The 16,849-nt window shown below is 44.7% G+C and overlaps 1 protein-coding gene and 1 pseudogene across 1 annotated transcript; both read left to right on the plus strand.

Annotated features, from left to right (window-relative positions):
* The window catches only part of LOC136450157 (DNA (cytosine-5)-methyltransferase DRM2-like), a 31,372-nt pseudogene extending 20,253 nt beyond the window's left edge, over positions 1 to 11,119 (plus strand).
* Positions 11,120 to 15,094: 3,975 nt separating this feature from the next.
* Positions 15,095 to 16,687, plus strand: LOC136450164 (uncharacterized). Its single transcript, XM_066450507.1, has 3 exons — positions 15,095 to 15,820; positions 15,945 to 16,031; positions 16,446 to 16,687. The coding sequence occupies exons 1-3, from the start codon at positions 15,323 to 15,325 to the stop codon at positions 16,491 to 16,493; spliced, it is 633 nt and encodes a 210-aa protein (XP_066306604.1). The 5' UTR covers positions 15,095 to 15,322; the 3' UTR covers positions 16,494 to 16,687.
* Positions 16,688 to 16,849: the final 162 nt, after the last annotated feature.

A 16,849-nucleotide genomic window follows, 5' to 3' on the forward strand; every position in this document is an offset into this window, starting at 1 on the left:
TAAACTCATTGTACGTGGCACATCTAGAATTTGCCATAGTCTTCATTAATTTGGTACCCAGACCTCGCTTGAAACTCTCAATCTTTTTCTCTTTAGTATCCACGAAACTTGGAGCATACCTTGACAAGTTGTTGAATGCGTGCATATATTCTGTAAGTGACTTTGTTCCCTGAGTGAGCCTCATAAATTCGGCTGCTTTCATGCGCATCAGGCCTGGGGGAATATGGTGTCCCCTAAAAGCCAGCTTGAACTGATCCCAGGTCACTCTCGCATTAGCAGGCAGAGACGACAGGAAGTGTGTCCACTAGATTCCTGCTGGTCCTTGCAGCTGATGAGAAGCATATTCAGCTTTCAGGTGCTCTGTGACCCTTAGCAGACGAAATTTCTGCTCGATGGTATTCAGCCACTCATCGGCTTGCAGTGGTTCCTCTACCACCTTGAAGATCGGAGGCTTCGTGTCTAGAAACTCCTTAAATGAACTGTGCTGATTTGGCTCGGCCCCTAGTTGCTGTGGGTGGCCACGAGCAGTGTTTTGCGCGATGAGGCGCAAAGCTTCCTCCATTGTCCTTTGGCTCCCTAGGAACTGGGTAAAGAATTCCTGAGCAGACGGTGGCGGTGGGGGTGGCAAGTCATCCTAGTTGCCATCCTGGCTGCCACCAGCTCCAGCACGGGTGCGCGTCATCTGCGAAGTTGCAACAATAAGCGATTATTGGTTGATGTCAAGAGATTGCAGATGAATTAGTTACTCATGCCAAACTAAAATTACTGGAGAAAATTCTCAAAAGCATAATAAAAATAGAGGCATAACAATTCATTCTCGCAATATGACATCGCTAATTTGACCACTTATCGTGCTCATAACGCATGCAATTTTAAAGCGTGATTACCGACAAAGTACTGGAATTGCATTGACGTACATCCAAACATGCGATTAACATTACATGATAGTCTGGTTACTAATGCCAACTTGGAACTACAGGTCCATTGCATGAATAAAGGTGATACATTAGGCTTCCCACTACATGCTAAGCGATCTAATCCTCATCATGATCACTATCGAGGTCAGACGCAGAATCATCTCCTTCCTTAGGTTCTACTTCTTCTTTAGGCTCCACTTCTTCTTCCTCGTACCCTTCTAGATTCATTTCTGTGGCTCCAGGTGGTACATAAGGGTGGAGCTGATTGTGCAGTAGATGAACCTCTTCATGCAGATTATCATTGTATTCTTTCGCATTGGCCAGCTGCTGTCCTAGCTCAAACTGTCGAACCCTCAGGACATCTTCCCTGGACCAAGCTGCATTTCGCTGGTGAGTTAACCGAGTCATCTCTTCAGTGAGCCTCTCAATCTCGGCGTCGTGCTCCCTCTGAAGCTGACGTCGGTCCTCGCGGGCATGACCAAGAGCGCCAGACACACGTCTGAGGCTACCTTCAACTCCATCTAACACTCTCATCACTGCGAACATGGCGCTCATGGAAGGGTTATCGCTGTTCTGCCCTTCTGCTGCACCAATCTCCAAAGATCTTCCTCTTGCCTGCTGCCATGAGTTAGTGGAGGGATTGCCCCTCAGAAAAACTCCAACCAAAGCGACTGCCAGCTCCTGAGGAAAATGATCCATGATATCCCTCAGGATCCCAAAGGCTGCCCTGCCAGCTGCTTCTTCAGCAGTCCTGCCAGTCGACTCATAACACCAACCTGTCCACTCAGAATCGTCACCTCGGGGACAAACAACGGCCTCTACAATAACTAAGAGACATTCTCCCAACCGCTCATTCGCCCAGAAGTAGCGGGGTTCCATTCCATCAGGATAACCTACATAGCTGAGCACTCTCCACAAGAGTGTAGGCATCCCAAACTCTCCAAGGAACGTGTGACGTTGACGGGTACGTGGAGCAAGCTGACGGCTAGGAGCTCTGCCTCCGGTGGACTTGCGAGCAGTCTGCTTGGTGCGTGCCATCTGCACCATTAACATGTACCCTTTGGTGAGACAAAGCCATAATGGATAAGAGTTACATAACCGAGTAAGAATTTTATAAGGGGAGGAACAATGTAGTTATGTGTATGGTAATTTAACATGATGCATGCTCGTTCCGTACGTCCTCACAAACTTAGGAAAAATTTGTTTCTAACGGTAGACACGGTGGCATACATACGTTCTCTCATATATATCGTAACTAGTCGAGCTACACGTTTCGTTGTTAGTGTACCTGCATAAAATTTCATTTTAGCCCTAAACCCATAATGAAATATGTAGAATGTAATTGTAAATACTTTCATATATGTATCCCCATACATATACTTCCGTATCAATCTACCCAACAATAATTTAAACCCACAATTAAATACGTACCATATACACATGCAAGCATGCATACATAGCCGTACCAAAGCTAACTCTTCCTGACCGCACGCTCACATCTTGTGGTCATACACTCATCTTACCTTGGCGTAGAGGCATTTGATCCATACATTACCACTCAAGTGAATGGCATCCATACTATAGCACGCCGTATGGACGACGAAGTAAAAACCCCCATGTTAGTACTTAAATAGCCACCTAATAGTTCTTACTTTGGGCATAAGGAAAGTGATCATTAGCACACTTTAGATTTCAAATACCTATTATATAACTATTAGTTGCTAGAAAAGGGTTTTTGGAAAACAAAAACTTTTGTTTTAAATACACTTGTGACAATTAACGCTGAACCCTGCTCTGATACCAGCTGTCGCAGAACCGACCAATTTATAAGAATACAAGTACAATGGTAATCCACAAGCGGTCGCACTATCATACTTGAACCCATATAAACCCGGTAGTCCATCGAGTACCATGACGGGTCTCGATAAACGATTTACAACAACCAAGATCATACAGGATTCAACATACATGCCACATATTACATAAAGTTCATAGATACTTTTCATCATCAGAGTACGAATAAAAGTTATTACAAACCAAGTTTGATAAATAAAGCGAAAGCAAATAAGTTCGAAGATAAAGTTTCCAACATAGTTTGATACAGTGCCAAGCCAGATCACGGTCCACAAAAGCAAAGATAGGAATTACTAAAGAAGCCTGCCCAAGGCTTACTCCTCATCCACAGCAGGATAGAAGCAACTCTTGCAATAACCATGATACACAGTGCCATCTGCAACAATGGGAAAATAAACCCTGAGTACGAGAAGGTACTCAGCTAGACTTACCCGCCATGAACCAGAAATAAAATGACTCCAAGGATTATGTAGGGCTGTATAAGTGGACGTAACTTGACAACATTTTACGTAAAAGGCAATTTACCCGTTGTACCATTATGATTCCTTTATCAAGTTAATTATGACTATCCATTTCTAGATTAGCAACTATCCTGTGCCAAACATGTGGTATATCATTTAGAAGCATACAATAGTAACCATAGCAGGTATTGTAATTCCATATTCATCTGAACCATCATGTTTCATAATATAGTTACTATGATGTTGGGACTAGCCAAGTTTCTCACTATCCGAGAGAGACAGTGATTCGAATCGATTTCAATCAGCTGGGAATTTATTCCTAACACAAACCCAGATCTACCAGCCACGATAGTCTTAGGTCACCTTTGGTACAACTCCGGTACACATTTTATGGGTCCGTACTGCGCCACACAATCTGGAACACCAGATGCCAGGATGCTCAAGCCAAGCCTGCCCTTGGGCTTAGTCTGATCGTTCCCCGGAAGGAGCGCACAACAGAACGATTCCCGGCCTGAGTTGAATTACTCGGCTTCGCGGTCGGAACGAGTTATCTAGCCAGCTAAGTGAGAGGCATGGGTTCAATCTTGTCAGAAGCGCCAACAACGGTACGGTCCTTAATCGACACAGACGGGGATAAATCCACACCCAAGACCTCCATGTCTTATTGCTTCTCTATCGACTTCCCGTCCGGTCTCGATTTACTTTTACCTCATGGTTCTGTTCCACGATAGCAGATATAGCCAACCGTGCTCCGGTATCCACCTATATCTCGCAGGTGACATGACATCACCCGACTTCTACCGGTCTAAGCATGGCTAAGCATATATTCGATCCTAGACCTATACCGGTTAAAGGGTTAATATCTGGACAAGGAATGTACATGCATCAAGTGGTTTCATTCAACTCTTATAACCTAATGCATCAATCATAAATACGTAAGTAAACATTTGTAAATTACTGGGAGACTTATAATGCTCCGGGGCTTGCCTCGCAGAAAGGAAGTAGGGCGATGGTCAGGATACTCCGGAAGCTCCTCAGGGTTCTGCTCCATGCCTTCGGGAGCTGTGGCTTGCGGATCCTCCTACGGGTTCCCTTCCTCTGCTTCTTTGAATTCCAGCAACGTGATCTCTTCCTCCGATCCTAGATGTATGAGTATGGTATAAGTATTACGAATGCATATATGTTAACACGTGCATCACGTTGTTTGAGTAGGTGCATATCTCTTCTCGATTATTACTTAACTACTTCTACAATACATCGATTATGCCATAAACAGTAGCTACTTGTTTCACTCATAATTGGAGTTCTACAAATCCAAAATCAGTGATCCAGGACTTTCTGGAAAGCTTATCAAATTCTCTACAACTTTGTTATTAACCATTTTTACAGTACACATCAGTTCCAACATGCAACTCATCACACTCTAGAATCAGTCTGGAAACTATTTAACATGCAATGTAAAGTAATAATACTTCTACTTCATGTAATTATTCAAAATTTGACAACCTAGACTCTACCACTAGTTTAAGCATACCATATACAGTTAAGATAATATAAAGGTGAAGTCCAAACTATTTATTTAAATGCCTTTATTATTTTATTTAGATATCTAGGTTAAATAATAAACATATATCAGATGTACTTCATAAATTCTCAAAAATTTATAGTGCCTTACTAATGCTATAAAAGGACTACTATAAAAATTTCATGTCATTTTACTAAGTAGAACATTCTATACAAAAATGATAAGGAAGTAAGGCTTGAAATAACATAAATCGAAAATCCTATTGAAAAGTGTCAAGCAACAGATTTCTTATTTTTCTTAACATCCATATGGTACTAGTATTACCTCCAATAAATTTCATGAATTTTGGACTCATAACTAATTTATAAAAATTTATGCAAGGATTAACTATTTATAAAAGAAAAATCTATAACTATAGATCTACACATGCACTGGTCCTCAAATTTTTACCAGAGTTCACATATGCTAAGACTAGCTTACCACAAAAATTTCATAATTTTTGGAGCACAGGAACTCTAGATATAAAATAAACAAATTTGAATGTATTCAAAAGCACATCTCAAATCCTTATTTAAATCTTCAGAAATTTCTACTGTTGAAGCCAAGAACATATTTTTCCTAAATACTACACTTCCTAAGGAACACAACCATATTTATTTCACAATTTTAGGAGCTACCAAACTGAAGATACAAAATTCACAAAACAAATCAAAAACTAGAATATTTGAACTAGCCTACAACACTGCTGTCGCTGACCGGTGGGACCCGCTGGTCAGGGGACCCCACGCGTCAGTGACACGGAGCAGAGCAGCGGCGCTGCTGGGCACTGCGCGGCTGCGGCTCGTCGACGGCGAGCTTCGCCGGCGGTAACATCTTCACTACACGACCTACGTGACCTAGCGAAGCGCTTGAGCCACTTGGCCGATCCTTTTGCCGACCCTAGAGCTGACGGCGGCGACCATGGCGGAACGGCGGGGCTGGACCACGGTGGTACGCCGGCGTGGGCTACGGTGGCTCGAACGAACGCTGCGCCGAGCATCACCGAGCTGCGGCGGAGCTATCTAGTGTCCTAACGCGGCCTGGGATGGACGGTGGCGACGTGGCCACGGAGACGAAGTCCGCGGCGGAGCTCCGGTGAGCATTTGCATGGCACTGGGGCTTACCGAGCTCAGTCAGCGGGCACGGGAGGAAGCAGTGGGTCGCTGGGGAGACGATGGAGCTATGGTGGTGGTGCTGGAGTGGCTACGCGCGAGCTGTGCGTGGCTATGGCGACGGCGGAGCTACGGGCGCTCGGCGGCTGCTACAGCGAGGAAGAAAGGACGCCAGAAGCGAAATGGGAGCGCGGCTGAGTGTGGGCGGGCGCTGGCGTGATGAAGGCGCGCTCGGGCGCGTCGTGGCCTGGCTGGGCAGAGCAGAGGCGACGCGCGGCCGTTTCTCCTCCACGCGGCGGCCATGGCCTGACGGCGGTCGGCCACTGAATGTTTGCGATTCAGTTGATTCAGACAAGCAGCGCGATGCCTGACAGCGCGTTAAGATGTTCATTTAGCTGCTAATCCATAGCTCTATTGCGTAAACCATAAAAATAGAACTTGTAGACCGATATACCATCTACAATTCTCTTTCAGTGAACTTGTGCTAAATCGCAACCGAAACAATGTAATATCATGATCAATGTTGGCTTGTCAGGCTGTCAGTCAATCCACCACTTAGAAAATTTGTTAAGTGTTGAAAGCTGGGTTTTGCTGGTTTTTGTGGGACCCATTCAAGCATGTTAGAAGCTAAATCAGTCCATGACCCAAAAATAAAAGTTGTTCCTTAAGTCAAACACTCCAACTTTGCTTTAGTGAACTCCTCCATGCAAGGTCCCTAACACCTAGTTCAACTTTAGTCAAACATGTCACTTTGAAAACATGATACATACTCAAACCATGACTAAATGACCAATTTAGCCCTAGCCCTAAATACCAAAGTTGTTCATGATGATATCCTAAGCATGTTTTAAGAAATTTCCAAGGTCATCCTATCATTTTCTACAGTGGTCACTCATAGAGCTATCCAGGTCAACACATGAAATATCACTTAAGTGCTTGATCATGAAATGTGGCCTTCATGAACAAGGTTCCTTTTGTTAACCTAAGTGTAGCTAAGGTGTTTTAGTGACTAGCATTACCCACTTGCATTCATTTGTACAAGATCATATGCATATGTTCCAAGAAACACGAGATAACAAGCAATGTTTCATATGTTTCGATCAAATGTTTCAATTGTAAATGATGAATTATGAATGCTTGATGCTCATGCTCATGTTATGCAAGTCAAGTTATGCAAGGCTAACACCCGAGGTGTTACAACAGACGGACACTATACAACCTTCCAGACGCGTCAGACCACAAATAGTATTGTGGGCGCCGACATTTGTCGTACCAGGCGAACACGGTAGAGCCTGCCAGACGCGTCTGGGCATAAACAGTATTGTGGGCACTGGCAGTCATCACGTACCTGATGGTGTGAGCAACAAGACTAGGCAGCACACGTATACACTTTGTCTTTTTCTCTCTGACTTGTAAGGCCATCCCTTTCAACTATAAAAGGGGATGCGCTCTCCCCTGAAAAAGGACACTGGCTCTCTCTCTCTCTCTCGGACTTGACGACCTGAGGACTCGAACAGCTCAATAGCTCTAGAACTCGACAGCTGCACAGAGCATACGCTCCAATACTTAGCGCACGTTAGAGCACCCGTCACTCTCTTCCATTCGGTTCAGAGTTCGACCGGGCCTCTAATACCCTCCTTCTCATTCCTTACTCGTTTGTAACCCCATAGCAAACTTCGAGCACCTGAGCTCAGGAATAAAGTCACTGACAGACCTCAACTGGACGTAGGGCCCGTTGCCTGAACTAGTATAAATCCTGTGTCATTGAGTGCTAAGCCACATCCGATCACAACGCACGGTAAAACTACAAATATTTACTTATCGGCCACATTTCGCACCGACACTGAGTTTGTTGAGATGAAATCACTATAATTGTGGTATGTGAAGAGTGGTGCTTTGCTCGTGTTACAGGACTTGGTTAGTGACAGCGACGATGGAGATGAGTTTGAGTGGGACAATGACGGTGATGGGGAAGCAGAGTGCAGCGAAGGAGATGAGTTTGAGTGGGACAGTGAGGGTGATGGGGAAGCGGGGAGCTTAAGCACTGCTGGTTCATCGGTTCAGACGTCGAGGAACCCTCATGCTCCTGGCCCATCCACGCTGGCAAGGCTGGTGAGTGAGAAAAAAATGATTGACATCACCGACTATCTACTTGTTCATTACATGTTTTTACCTGTTATATGGTCTTATGGTTACGATCTTTCATGTGGTGTTTTCTTGTGCAACTGTGAAAAGGATTCTAATGTCGAGAGAGACAATGGGGTAGCGTCGTCTGTGTATACGATTGATTATTTTGTGGGGATGGGTTTCTCCAGAGATTGTCTTGAAGGCCATGACTGAAAATGGTACAGCTATACTAGTAACTGATTTCTGAGTTGCAGCTTTTCCTTTTGCATATTATGATTGACTGATGCCTTTACTTTCAGGGGACCACGGGGAGGATTCATTACTTGATCTTCTTTTCACATATAAGGTGTTTGACAATGCACAATCTTTAACTCAATTTGGGCTAAAGCTTGTTTTTTTTCCTGGGAATAGGTTTTGTATTTTTTAAGGGATGTGAAATGCAGGAGATAGGCTGTAACCCTTCGGTGGATAATCACTCTTCTGCTTGTGTTCCTCATCCTGTTGACGATGACGACGATGTTCTTGAAAACTGGGATGATGTGAACAACAGCGATGATCACCTCAGCTCTGATGACTCTGATGATGAGGTATTTCCATGGTTTCCGTTGGTCTTCATTACAAAATGTACTTGCTGTGCTTTATCAATTCGATCAACTGATCATGCTTAAACAATTTTTTGTTCCTGTTTCGTCTTAACTCTTAAGCTCATTGTTTCCTTTTTTTCATATGGCGTACTTGAATCTGCCCCTCAGTTTAAACTGGTTTATGAGAAACATGAGCTTGTAATGCATGTTTTCCATTCAGTTTTTTGAGGGAAGGTTGTTTCCGGCAAAACCAATGATTCAATATGTTTGTTAAAAGAGCTTGCTAATGAAACTGTTAACTTAATCTTTCTCGCCACTTGATCTTTAGTTTTCTTTGCACTTGTTTCATTTTTCATGTCTCTTTCTAATCAATAGTATGCGATATTCATAGTTGGGTATAATTTAGCTATGTGTCCCTTTTCATTTCTGTTCTTGTTGACCTTATCTCTACGGAGTTTTCTTTTTAACCTTCAACTTTACATATCTTTAGTGCCATCCTTTGCTACAGTTTTGATTAAAAAAAAGTAATACTAGGGTGCGTGTTATCTGTGTTTATGTTTAGCATGCCTTTTCCTTGTAATTATAATCCAAATAGTTTATCCAGAAAGTTTATGGGTTATTTACTCACGTGCTATTCCACTTTTGATTGATCAAGTTTTAGCTACATATAGTTTGTTCTTTTCTGTGGTGGTGGATTGCTTTAGGAATAGGCACATTGCTGTAATCCTTTATGCCGCCAGAGGATCTGCATTCATATTTTGATCTAGAAGTAGTTTTTTTTGTGTGATTTAAGTGTTGGGCATGTGTCTTGGAGACTGCATATAGCTGAGGTTGGATGAATTAGACTTCACTAGGCTTCCTAACTTGTTTGTTGAACCATTGCCCACAATTTCTAACCTCGTAGGCAGAGTAATCTATGAGTTGCTTTCTATATGCTTTCCTATGTTTTCATGCAGGGATTTCTACAAGAGATGTCACGGAGGGACAAAAAGGTCGAGTCCTTAGTGAGCATGGGCTTTCGTGAGGATGAAGCCAAAATGGCTATTACTAGATGCGGTACGTCTCATTTGAATCTGCTGCAAATGTAGACCTTGTTCAAATGTAACTAACTTATTCTGTCTACTTGGTTTAATATTACTCAGGGCAAGACGCAGATATATCTGTGTTAGTTGAGTCAATCTGCCGTTCAGTGGCTGCTGGAGCCAGTTACTATGAGCGTGATGCAAACAACAAGGAAAATGTTCCTTTAACCTAATGGAGTGACACTAAAACTGCCTTTATAATTCTGCAGGAGGCAGGTTTGGATGGTTGTGGTTCCTCTGTGAGAAGAAAGCGGACAAAGTTCATGGAAAAGAAGATAATTGGGAAGCGATTTGGGGGTGGGGCACGAGAAAGTGGAGGGTCCATAGATGGTTGGCGTGAGGAGTCAATGCCTCTCCCAAACCCAATGGCTGGATTCAACTTGCCAGGTGACAGGGTGTCAATGGACAGATTGCTCCCAAAGAGGCTATTGGACGCCCCTTTTTCTATTATGAAAATGTGGCTCTTGCTCCAAAAGGTGTCTGGGCAACCATCTCAAGTTTCCTGTATGACATCCAGCCCGAGTTTGTTGATTCAAAGTTCTTCTGCGCTACTACAAGGAAAAGAGGTTACATACATAACCTCCCAACTGCCAACAGGTCTCCTCTCATTCCTTTGCCACCAAAGACGATACATGATGCCTTTTCCTGTACCAAGCAGTGGTGGCCCTCATGGGACACAAGAAGACATTTTAACTGCATCCAAACATGTACAGCTAGCTCAGCGCTGACAGAACGGATTCGTGATGCTCTTGCAAACTGTGAAGACCCACCATCTCCAGAAGTTCAGAAATATGTCTTTGAACAATGTAGGAAGTGGAATTTGGTTTGGGTTGGTCGACACAGAGTTGCTCCTCTCAAGCCTGAAGAAATAGAGTTTCTGCTTGGTTTTCCAAAGGACCATACCAGGGGAATCAGCAGGACCGAGAGGTACAAATGTCTAGGTAACTCGTTCCAAGTACATACAGTTGCGTACCATCTTTCAGTACTAAGGGAGATGTTTCCAGATGGCATGAACGTTCTCTCTTTGTTCTCTGGGATTGGAGGAGCTGAGATAGCTCTGCACAAGCTTGGGATCCGTATGAAGACAGTGGTCTCTGTTGAGATATCTAAAGTAAACAGGACTATCTTGAAAGCCTGGTGGGATCAAACCCAATCAGGAACATTGATTAAAATCGCTGATGTCAAGTATATAACTGATGATTGGCTTGAGTCAACTATGAGAAAAATAGGTGGGTTCGACTTGGTAATTGGTGGCAGCCCATGCAACAATTTTACTGGGAGCAATCGCTACCACCGTGATGGCTTAGCGGGTGAGCACTCTTTCCTGTTCTACCACTTTCCTAGAATCTTGGGTTGTGTCAAGTCAGTGATGCAGCGGATGCTGTCTTAAGTTATTACTATACAGAAACAGAAATGCGTGCAGCGGCACAGCACCATTTTGGATGGGACCTATTGCCAATTGTTCATCCCTAGGAACTTGAACTCAATATATTGTAGAATCCTACATTGATTTGGAACATGTCTTCTTTGAGATATGACACCCTTCTCCAAGGTTCTATTGCTGAAGAACTGCAGCCTGTTGCTTGACATGGCAAAGTCAGTCCCATTTTTCATCAAGTGGCTTATTTGATCTGCCGTGTATCATCTTAAATTTGCAGTACATGCCTAGTGTTGCCAGCAAGCCTGGTACCTTGATATCAAATGCACTTTAATTCATTGTTTGTTAGTTTTGAAGGAAAGCTGGGTAGGATGCCAGGGATTGTCCTTTTGGTGCCTCTAGCATTTGCTATTACTCCAGTAGTCTAGTTAGAATGAATGTTTTCCAAAAAAAAAATTGTCTTCCAGCCACAGTAATATTTTTGGGAAGTAACCCAAGGATCCTGATCTGGACTTATACCAATATTTTACAGCCTGTTCGCTTGCCCGTAAACGATCGTAAATTTTCAGCTGGGAACAGTGTTCTTCTTTCACACCAAACCAGCCAGCAGTAAATAATCCACGATACGATACGGCCTCCCGAACAGGCTGTTAACCTGCCACAATTTAACAAAAGCAGTACTAGGGCACTGTTTATTGCAATGTCAGATGGCCCATGTGTTCACATGCTGTCTTAGGTTTAGCAAAGCTCAGATCTGGGGTCATTCTCCTGGACTTAAAAAAAATGGTGTGACAAATATCAGAAAAGGGTGCTTTCCATACTTGTAATGCTTTTTATGCAAGCAACACACTTGGCTATTTATTGTTAAATCCTAGATCAGTTGGTAACTTGTATCCCATTAGATTAGATAATAAGACCCATGCCTTTTGTCACTGTGGAATTTACTTATATTCACAAGAACTGTTACTAGTAAAAATCACATCAATCTTGTGTTAACCAATATTGTTGTTCTCATACGATGATGCCTGAGAGCATTCACAGAACCCGAATTTATAATGCCTAGAATTTCTAGGTGTAGCCTCCATGGGATCTGGGCGGTATACCATCAGGCATCAGCACTATTGAAATTTTGGTGTTCTTTCTATCTTTACTCTCTAAGCGTCGGCAGCTTTGTGGGTCAACCTCCGTGGTGTCTAGCAGCCTGTTCGGGAGGCCGTATCGTATCGTAGATTATCTACTGCTGGCTGGTTTAGTGTGAGAGAAAAACACTATTCCTAGCTGGAAATTTACGATCGTTTACGAGCAAGCGAACAGGTTGTAGATCAATCAAGATATAATTGCCCTTTAGGGACAGCGCAATGGACCATATGATGTCTCCATCTGGATGAATAGCTTTTCCAGCGAGCTACTGGATCATGCCACGGTTACATATATGTACTGTTCACTCGTGTTCGCGGAGTGGTTGTTGCTGTAGCTAGCTGATATCTCTTCTAACAGAAATGGATTACCTGTTGGCACTGATAGCGATAGGGGATCACGCACTGAGTTACATGTCGCCTGATTTTCAGAATTGTTGCATGTGACACAGTGACAAACGCTGAATGCACGGCTCCGTGCTCTTATGAATGAATCGTGAGGATGTCTTCAACTGAATAGCCCTTGCGCAACACAAACTTAAAATAGATCTTCAACATAATACCTATAATCTCCAATAAAATATCTATATGAAAGATCTATTTTAGGTGTTAGGAGAGGTATAACCTAAATCTGAGTATCCTTTCTCCTAGAGACCCATTTATAGAAATGGTTGTCTTTTAGGTCTTATTGTTGGAGAAGACCAAAAATAGATATTAAATCATTTGTCTATAACACTACTCAAAGAACGATTGGATCTTGTATTTTTGGTTGGTTATTAGAGACCAGTGGTGGATGTAGAACATGATTGAAGAAGACTAGTTTCTTCTTCTTCCTCTCTCTTTATTTTTTTCTTTTCTCCACCTCTTATTCTTACTCACCCTCGTATTTTCATTGATGCAGGCTGGAGCGCCCTGTAGATCCGCCACTGTTGGAGACAGCCTGGAGCAAGAGAAACTTCCTGGTTGCTGCACGTTCTCGCAATCGCAGTGATGAAATTGTTTGCTTGCGTGGTCGTAAAGCGACCTGATTGTGACGGGACGGGGTCCTCCAACTTCGTTGACAGCATAACGCGAGCAGATCTGGCTGATGGCGACAGTCTCGATGCACGAATACTCTTTTCATCCGCCTCTCTACAAGGCAAGGCATATTCGGCCTTGTTTACTTTCAAAAAAGTGCTACAGTATTTATCTTATTAAATTTTAAGGTACGTGCATGGAACATTAAATATAGACAAAAAAAAATTAATTGTACAGTTTGGTTGGAAATCGCGAGACAAATGTTTTAAGCCTAATTAGTCCATGATTAAATACTAATTGCTAAATAAAAACAAAAATACTACAATAGCCAAATTCCTAAATTTCGCCCAACTAAACACAGCCTTCATATCTTAAGTCCAAGGTTGACATGCGGATACTACGGCCGTGTCCGTTGGTCATGAGAAGTATTGTCGGTTCATTTATTCCGAGAAAACTGATAAGCCAGGCTAAATGCATCTGCATCTTGAATGGAATTTTTAAGTACAGAGCAGCACAGAAACGAGAAACCCCGCTCTTTGTATGGTTCCACCGTTCTGCTTATCCTGGTTGGTACTGTACGAGCTAGGGAATTCATGAAGATTCGTCCCGTGTTTACAATGCAATCCTACAAAAAACAGGGCGTTCTCCCGCACCAAATCCGAATGGAAATACTTGTTCTCATTTGAACCAAGTACACGCCATCCAAGTCCAATTCCCAGGGGCAAACGGGGCGTCATCAACCGAAAGAGAAATAATTTGACCTTATATGCGCAGACACAAGGGAAACGAATTAAACGGCCAGGCTGGAAGCTTTCCACATTCTACAGCCATCTTTGCCGCGCACGGCGCACGGCGCACCTGCTCTTTTGCTGCCGCGGCAGGAGCTTTCGGTTTCGGTTTCGCTCTTCCGCACGCTTCCGACCAACCATGCAACTTGAGCTTTCGGCCACAGGAACGTTTCGTTTGTGTACCAAAGAGACCGGCAGACCCGGTCCAGTAATCTTTCCGTGCGTTCCCCAGTGTGCCGAAAAGACGGACGAATCAAAGCTGCCGCGTCGCCTGAACTCTGGAATCAGGAGATAGCACCTTCTTTCCGCAAAAATCCTGCCACTTTCCCATGCGTGCTCGTAAATCATGATTCATGATGCTAGCGTTAAGCCATCTCTCTTCCTTTTTTTTATCATCGTTAAGGCATCTCTTGAGTAGAGTATAATTGATTGGGCATTACTTTCATGGAAAAAATGAAAAGATTTTTTTGTGTAATAGAGAATATAAAGAAACAATGTAAAATGTTCGAGCAACAAATTTGGTATTGACAAGAAATTGCGCACGAGCAAATATTCATTTATTTATTCGCACCGTTCGCTGAAAAGCACGAGTAAAAATACTGTGGAGAAAATCCTGTTCGCTGAAATAGCACGCAAGAGAACACGACCATTATTCCATCCTCGGGCTAGACAGTGGAGGAGTACTCCAGAAAAACATGTCATTGGACTCGAAATACCCAAACAAAGGCTCCTTCTCTGCACAAACCGAACGCCACCAGGCACTTGGCTTACCCGCAGGATGTCTCGTGGCCCCCCTCGGGCTCCGGACCCACCTGCCACGCCAAAACCCGCAGAGAGAGAGCAGCAGGACTTGCCTACGCGGCTTACGGAGCCCGAGACGGCGTGAACCCATCCCCACCCGCCGACCCGCTTCCCGAAACACGCGGCCCCATGCTCCGCGCGTGGGGAGCCCCGTCTTGGACCGTCCGACCTCCATCCGACGCCCGTCCGTGCGCCCTGCTCCGCTCACCTCGCCTAAGACTACGCCATCGTCCTCGCCCCGCTCTAGTGTCCTCTGGTCCTCGCTTTGCCTTCCTCTCTCTCTCTCTCTCTCTCCTCCCCATCTCAACAAGCTCAACGAAACGCAACGCCTCGCTGCGGAAATACTCGCAGTAGTAGGTGCGCCCCGCTCTCGCTCACGAGCCTTAGCACAGTCGCTTCACTGCCAATCCATTGCTCGCTCTCGTCTGCACGACCGACCAATCGACGATGGCCGCGGAACCCTAGGAGCGGCAGCGCGCGGCTCAGCCTTGGCGCTTCGGCATGGGCTCCCTCGACAACGGGGCCGCGGCCGCGGCGGGGAGCTACAAGCGCGGTCCGGGCCCGGCGCTGCGGGCTGGCGGCGTCGGCGGCGGCAGCGCGCGGAAGGTGCGGGCGAGATCCAGGCTCGCGCGCTTCCTGCTGTTCGAGAAGGTGGACTATCTCCAGTGGATGGTCGCCGCCGCCGCCTTCTTCTTCGTCGCAATCGTCTTCGTCGCGTTCCTCCCGGGGTCGGGCGTCGTCGTCGTCGAGCGGCCCAGGCTGACGCTCCCCTCGCGCCGCGCGGGACCGGGGAGCGTCGGAGGCGGAGGCGGGGGCGGGACTGCTGAGGACCGCGGCGACGGCCTCCTCGTCCGGTGGGAGGCGGGCGTGGCGTTCGAGTTCCAGTCGACCAGGCTGAGGGAGAAATGGGCGAGGGAGCTGAGGGAGGAGGCCAAGAGCTTGGCGGAGCTCGGCACGCCCGTAACGAGGCTCGGGGTACGGAAGCCGCGGCTTGCCATGGTGAGTACTACTACTGAGGATTGCTGGCGTCGCGTGGGGGGAGGATATGTATGGGTTGGGGATTTACTTTTTGCCATGTGGTTTCTGATTTTTTTCTCGCTGCTCGCGGTTGAGCTTTCTGTAGGTGTTTGGTGACCTGTATCCCAGCGCAATGCAGCTTCAGATGGTTAGTGTCGCCTCAGTGCTGGAAGCCATGGGCTACGAAATGAAGGTGCGTCGTTGAAATGCTGTCTCCTGAACCATGGGCTAGCAATTTACTTGTTGCTCGTCAGACAAGTTCGTGGAGGCACTGATTGAGTGCGATGCGTGCCCTTGTGTTTGTTTTGTTAGATTTTGCTTCTAACAGTTAGTTGTGAAAAACTGGACATAACTTCAGGGTTAAGCTGGGCTGTTGTGATCAATATTTTGGAGCAAGTTGGGTTGCCATGTATGATGTATGCACTTTTTTAAGTAATGCATGAGCCTCGGTGTTGGTTTCTATGTTCTAGTTTCTACTTTCTAGAGAGTAGAAGGAAGATACACAAAGCTAACTGTGAGGTTACTTCAATTGACTCGTGTCAGTTAAATGCTCTGCAGTTTGGTGTCCTCATGTTGAAGTAATGTAATGCGGATTGTATTTTGCTAGGTTTGTGTCAGTGCAGTTTCTGTGGTATGGAAAAAATTCAAGGGCTAAATTGGAGGTGCAATCCTTTTCGCTGAATTTGCTTCCTCTACTATGTTTTGTCCTGATAGTTGCTTCCTCTACTAAGTTCCTGTCAGAACTTGGAAGCATATTGGTATCCAGATTGATCAACTTTGCCTCTTTGGTGTATAGTCTTCTGTGCTAAAATGTGCAAAGAACTGGTACTTTTACCCTTTTTGTGTGTAATATAAAATGTTACCTGCAGAGGTTGTTAATTAGCAACATTTTAGATTTCCATATTACCAAGAAACATTATGAGACTCATCAAAATAAGATTCGGCATATCTAATGTACTTAACCAAGATGCTGGCATGTTGCTTTGATTGTATTAACTTCTTGACGTATGC

The sequence above is a fragment of the Miscanthus floridulus genome, chromosome 5 (genome assembly GCF_019320115.1).
Source record: "Miscanthus floridulus cultivar M001 chromosome 5, ASM1932011v1, whole genome shotgun sequence".
Classification (NCBI taxonomy): Eukaryota; Viridiplantae; Streptophyta; class Magnoliopsida; order Poales; family Poaceae; genus Miscanthus; species Miscanthus floridulus.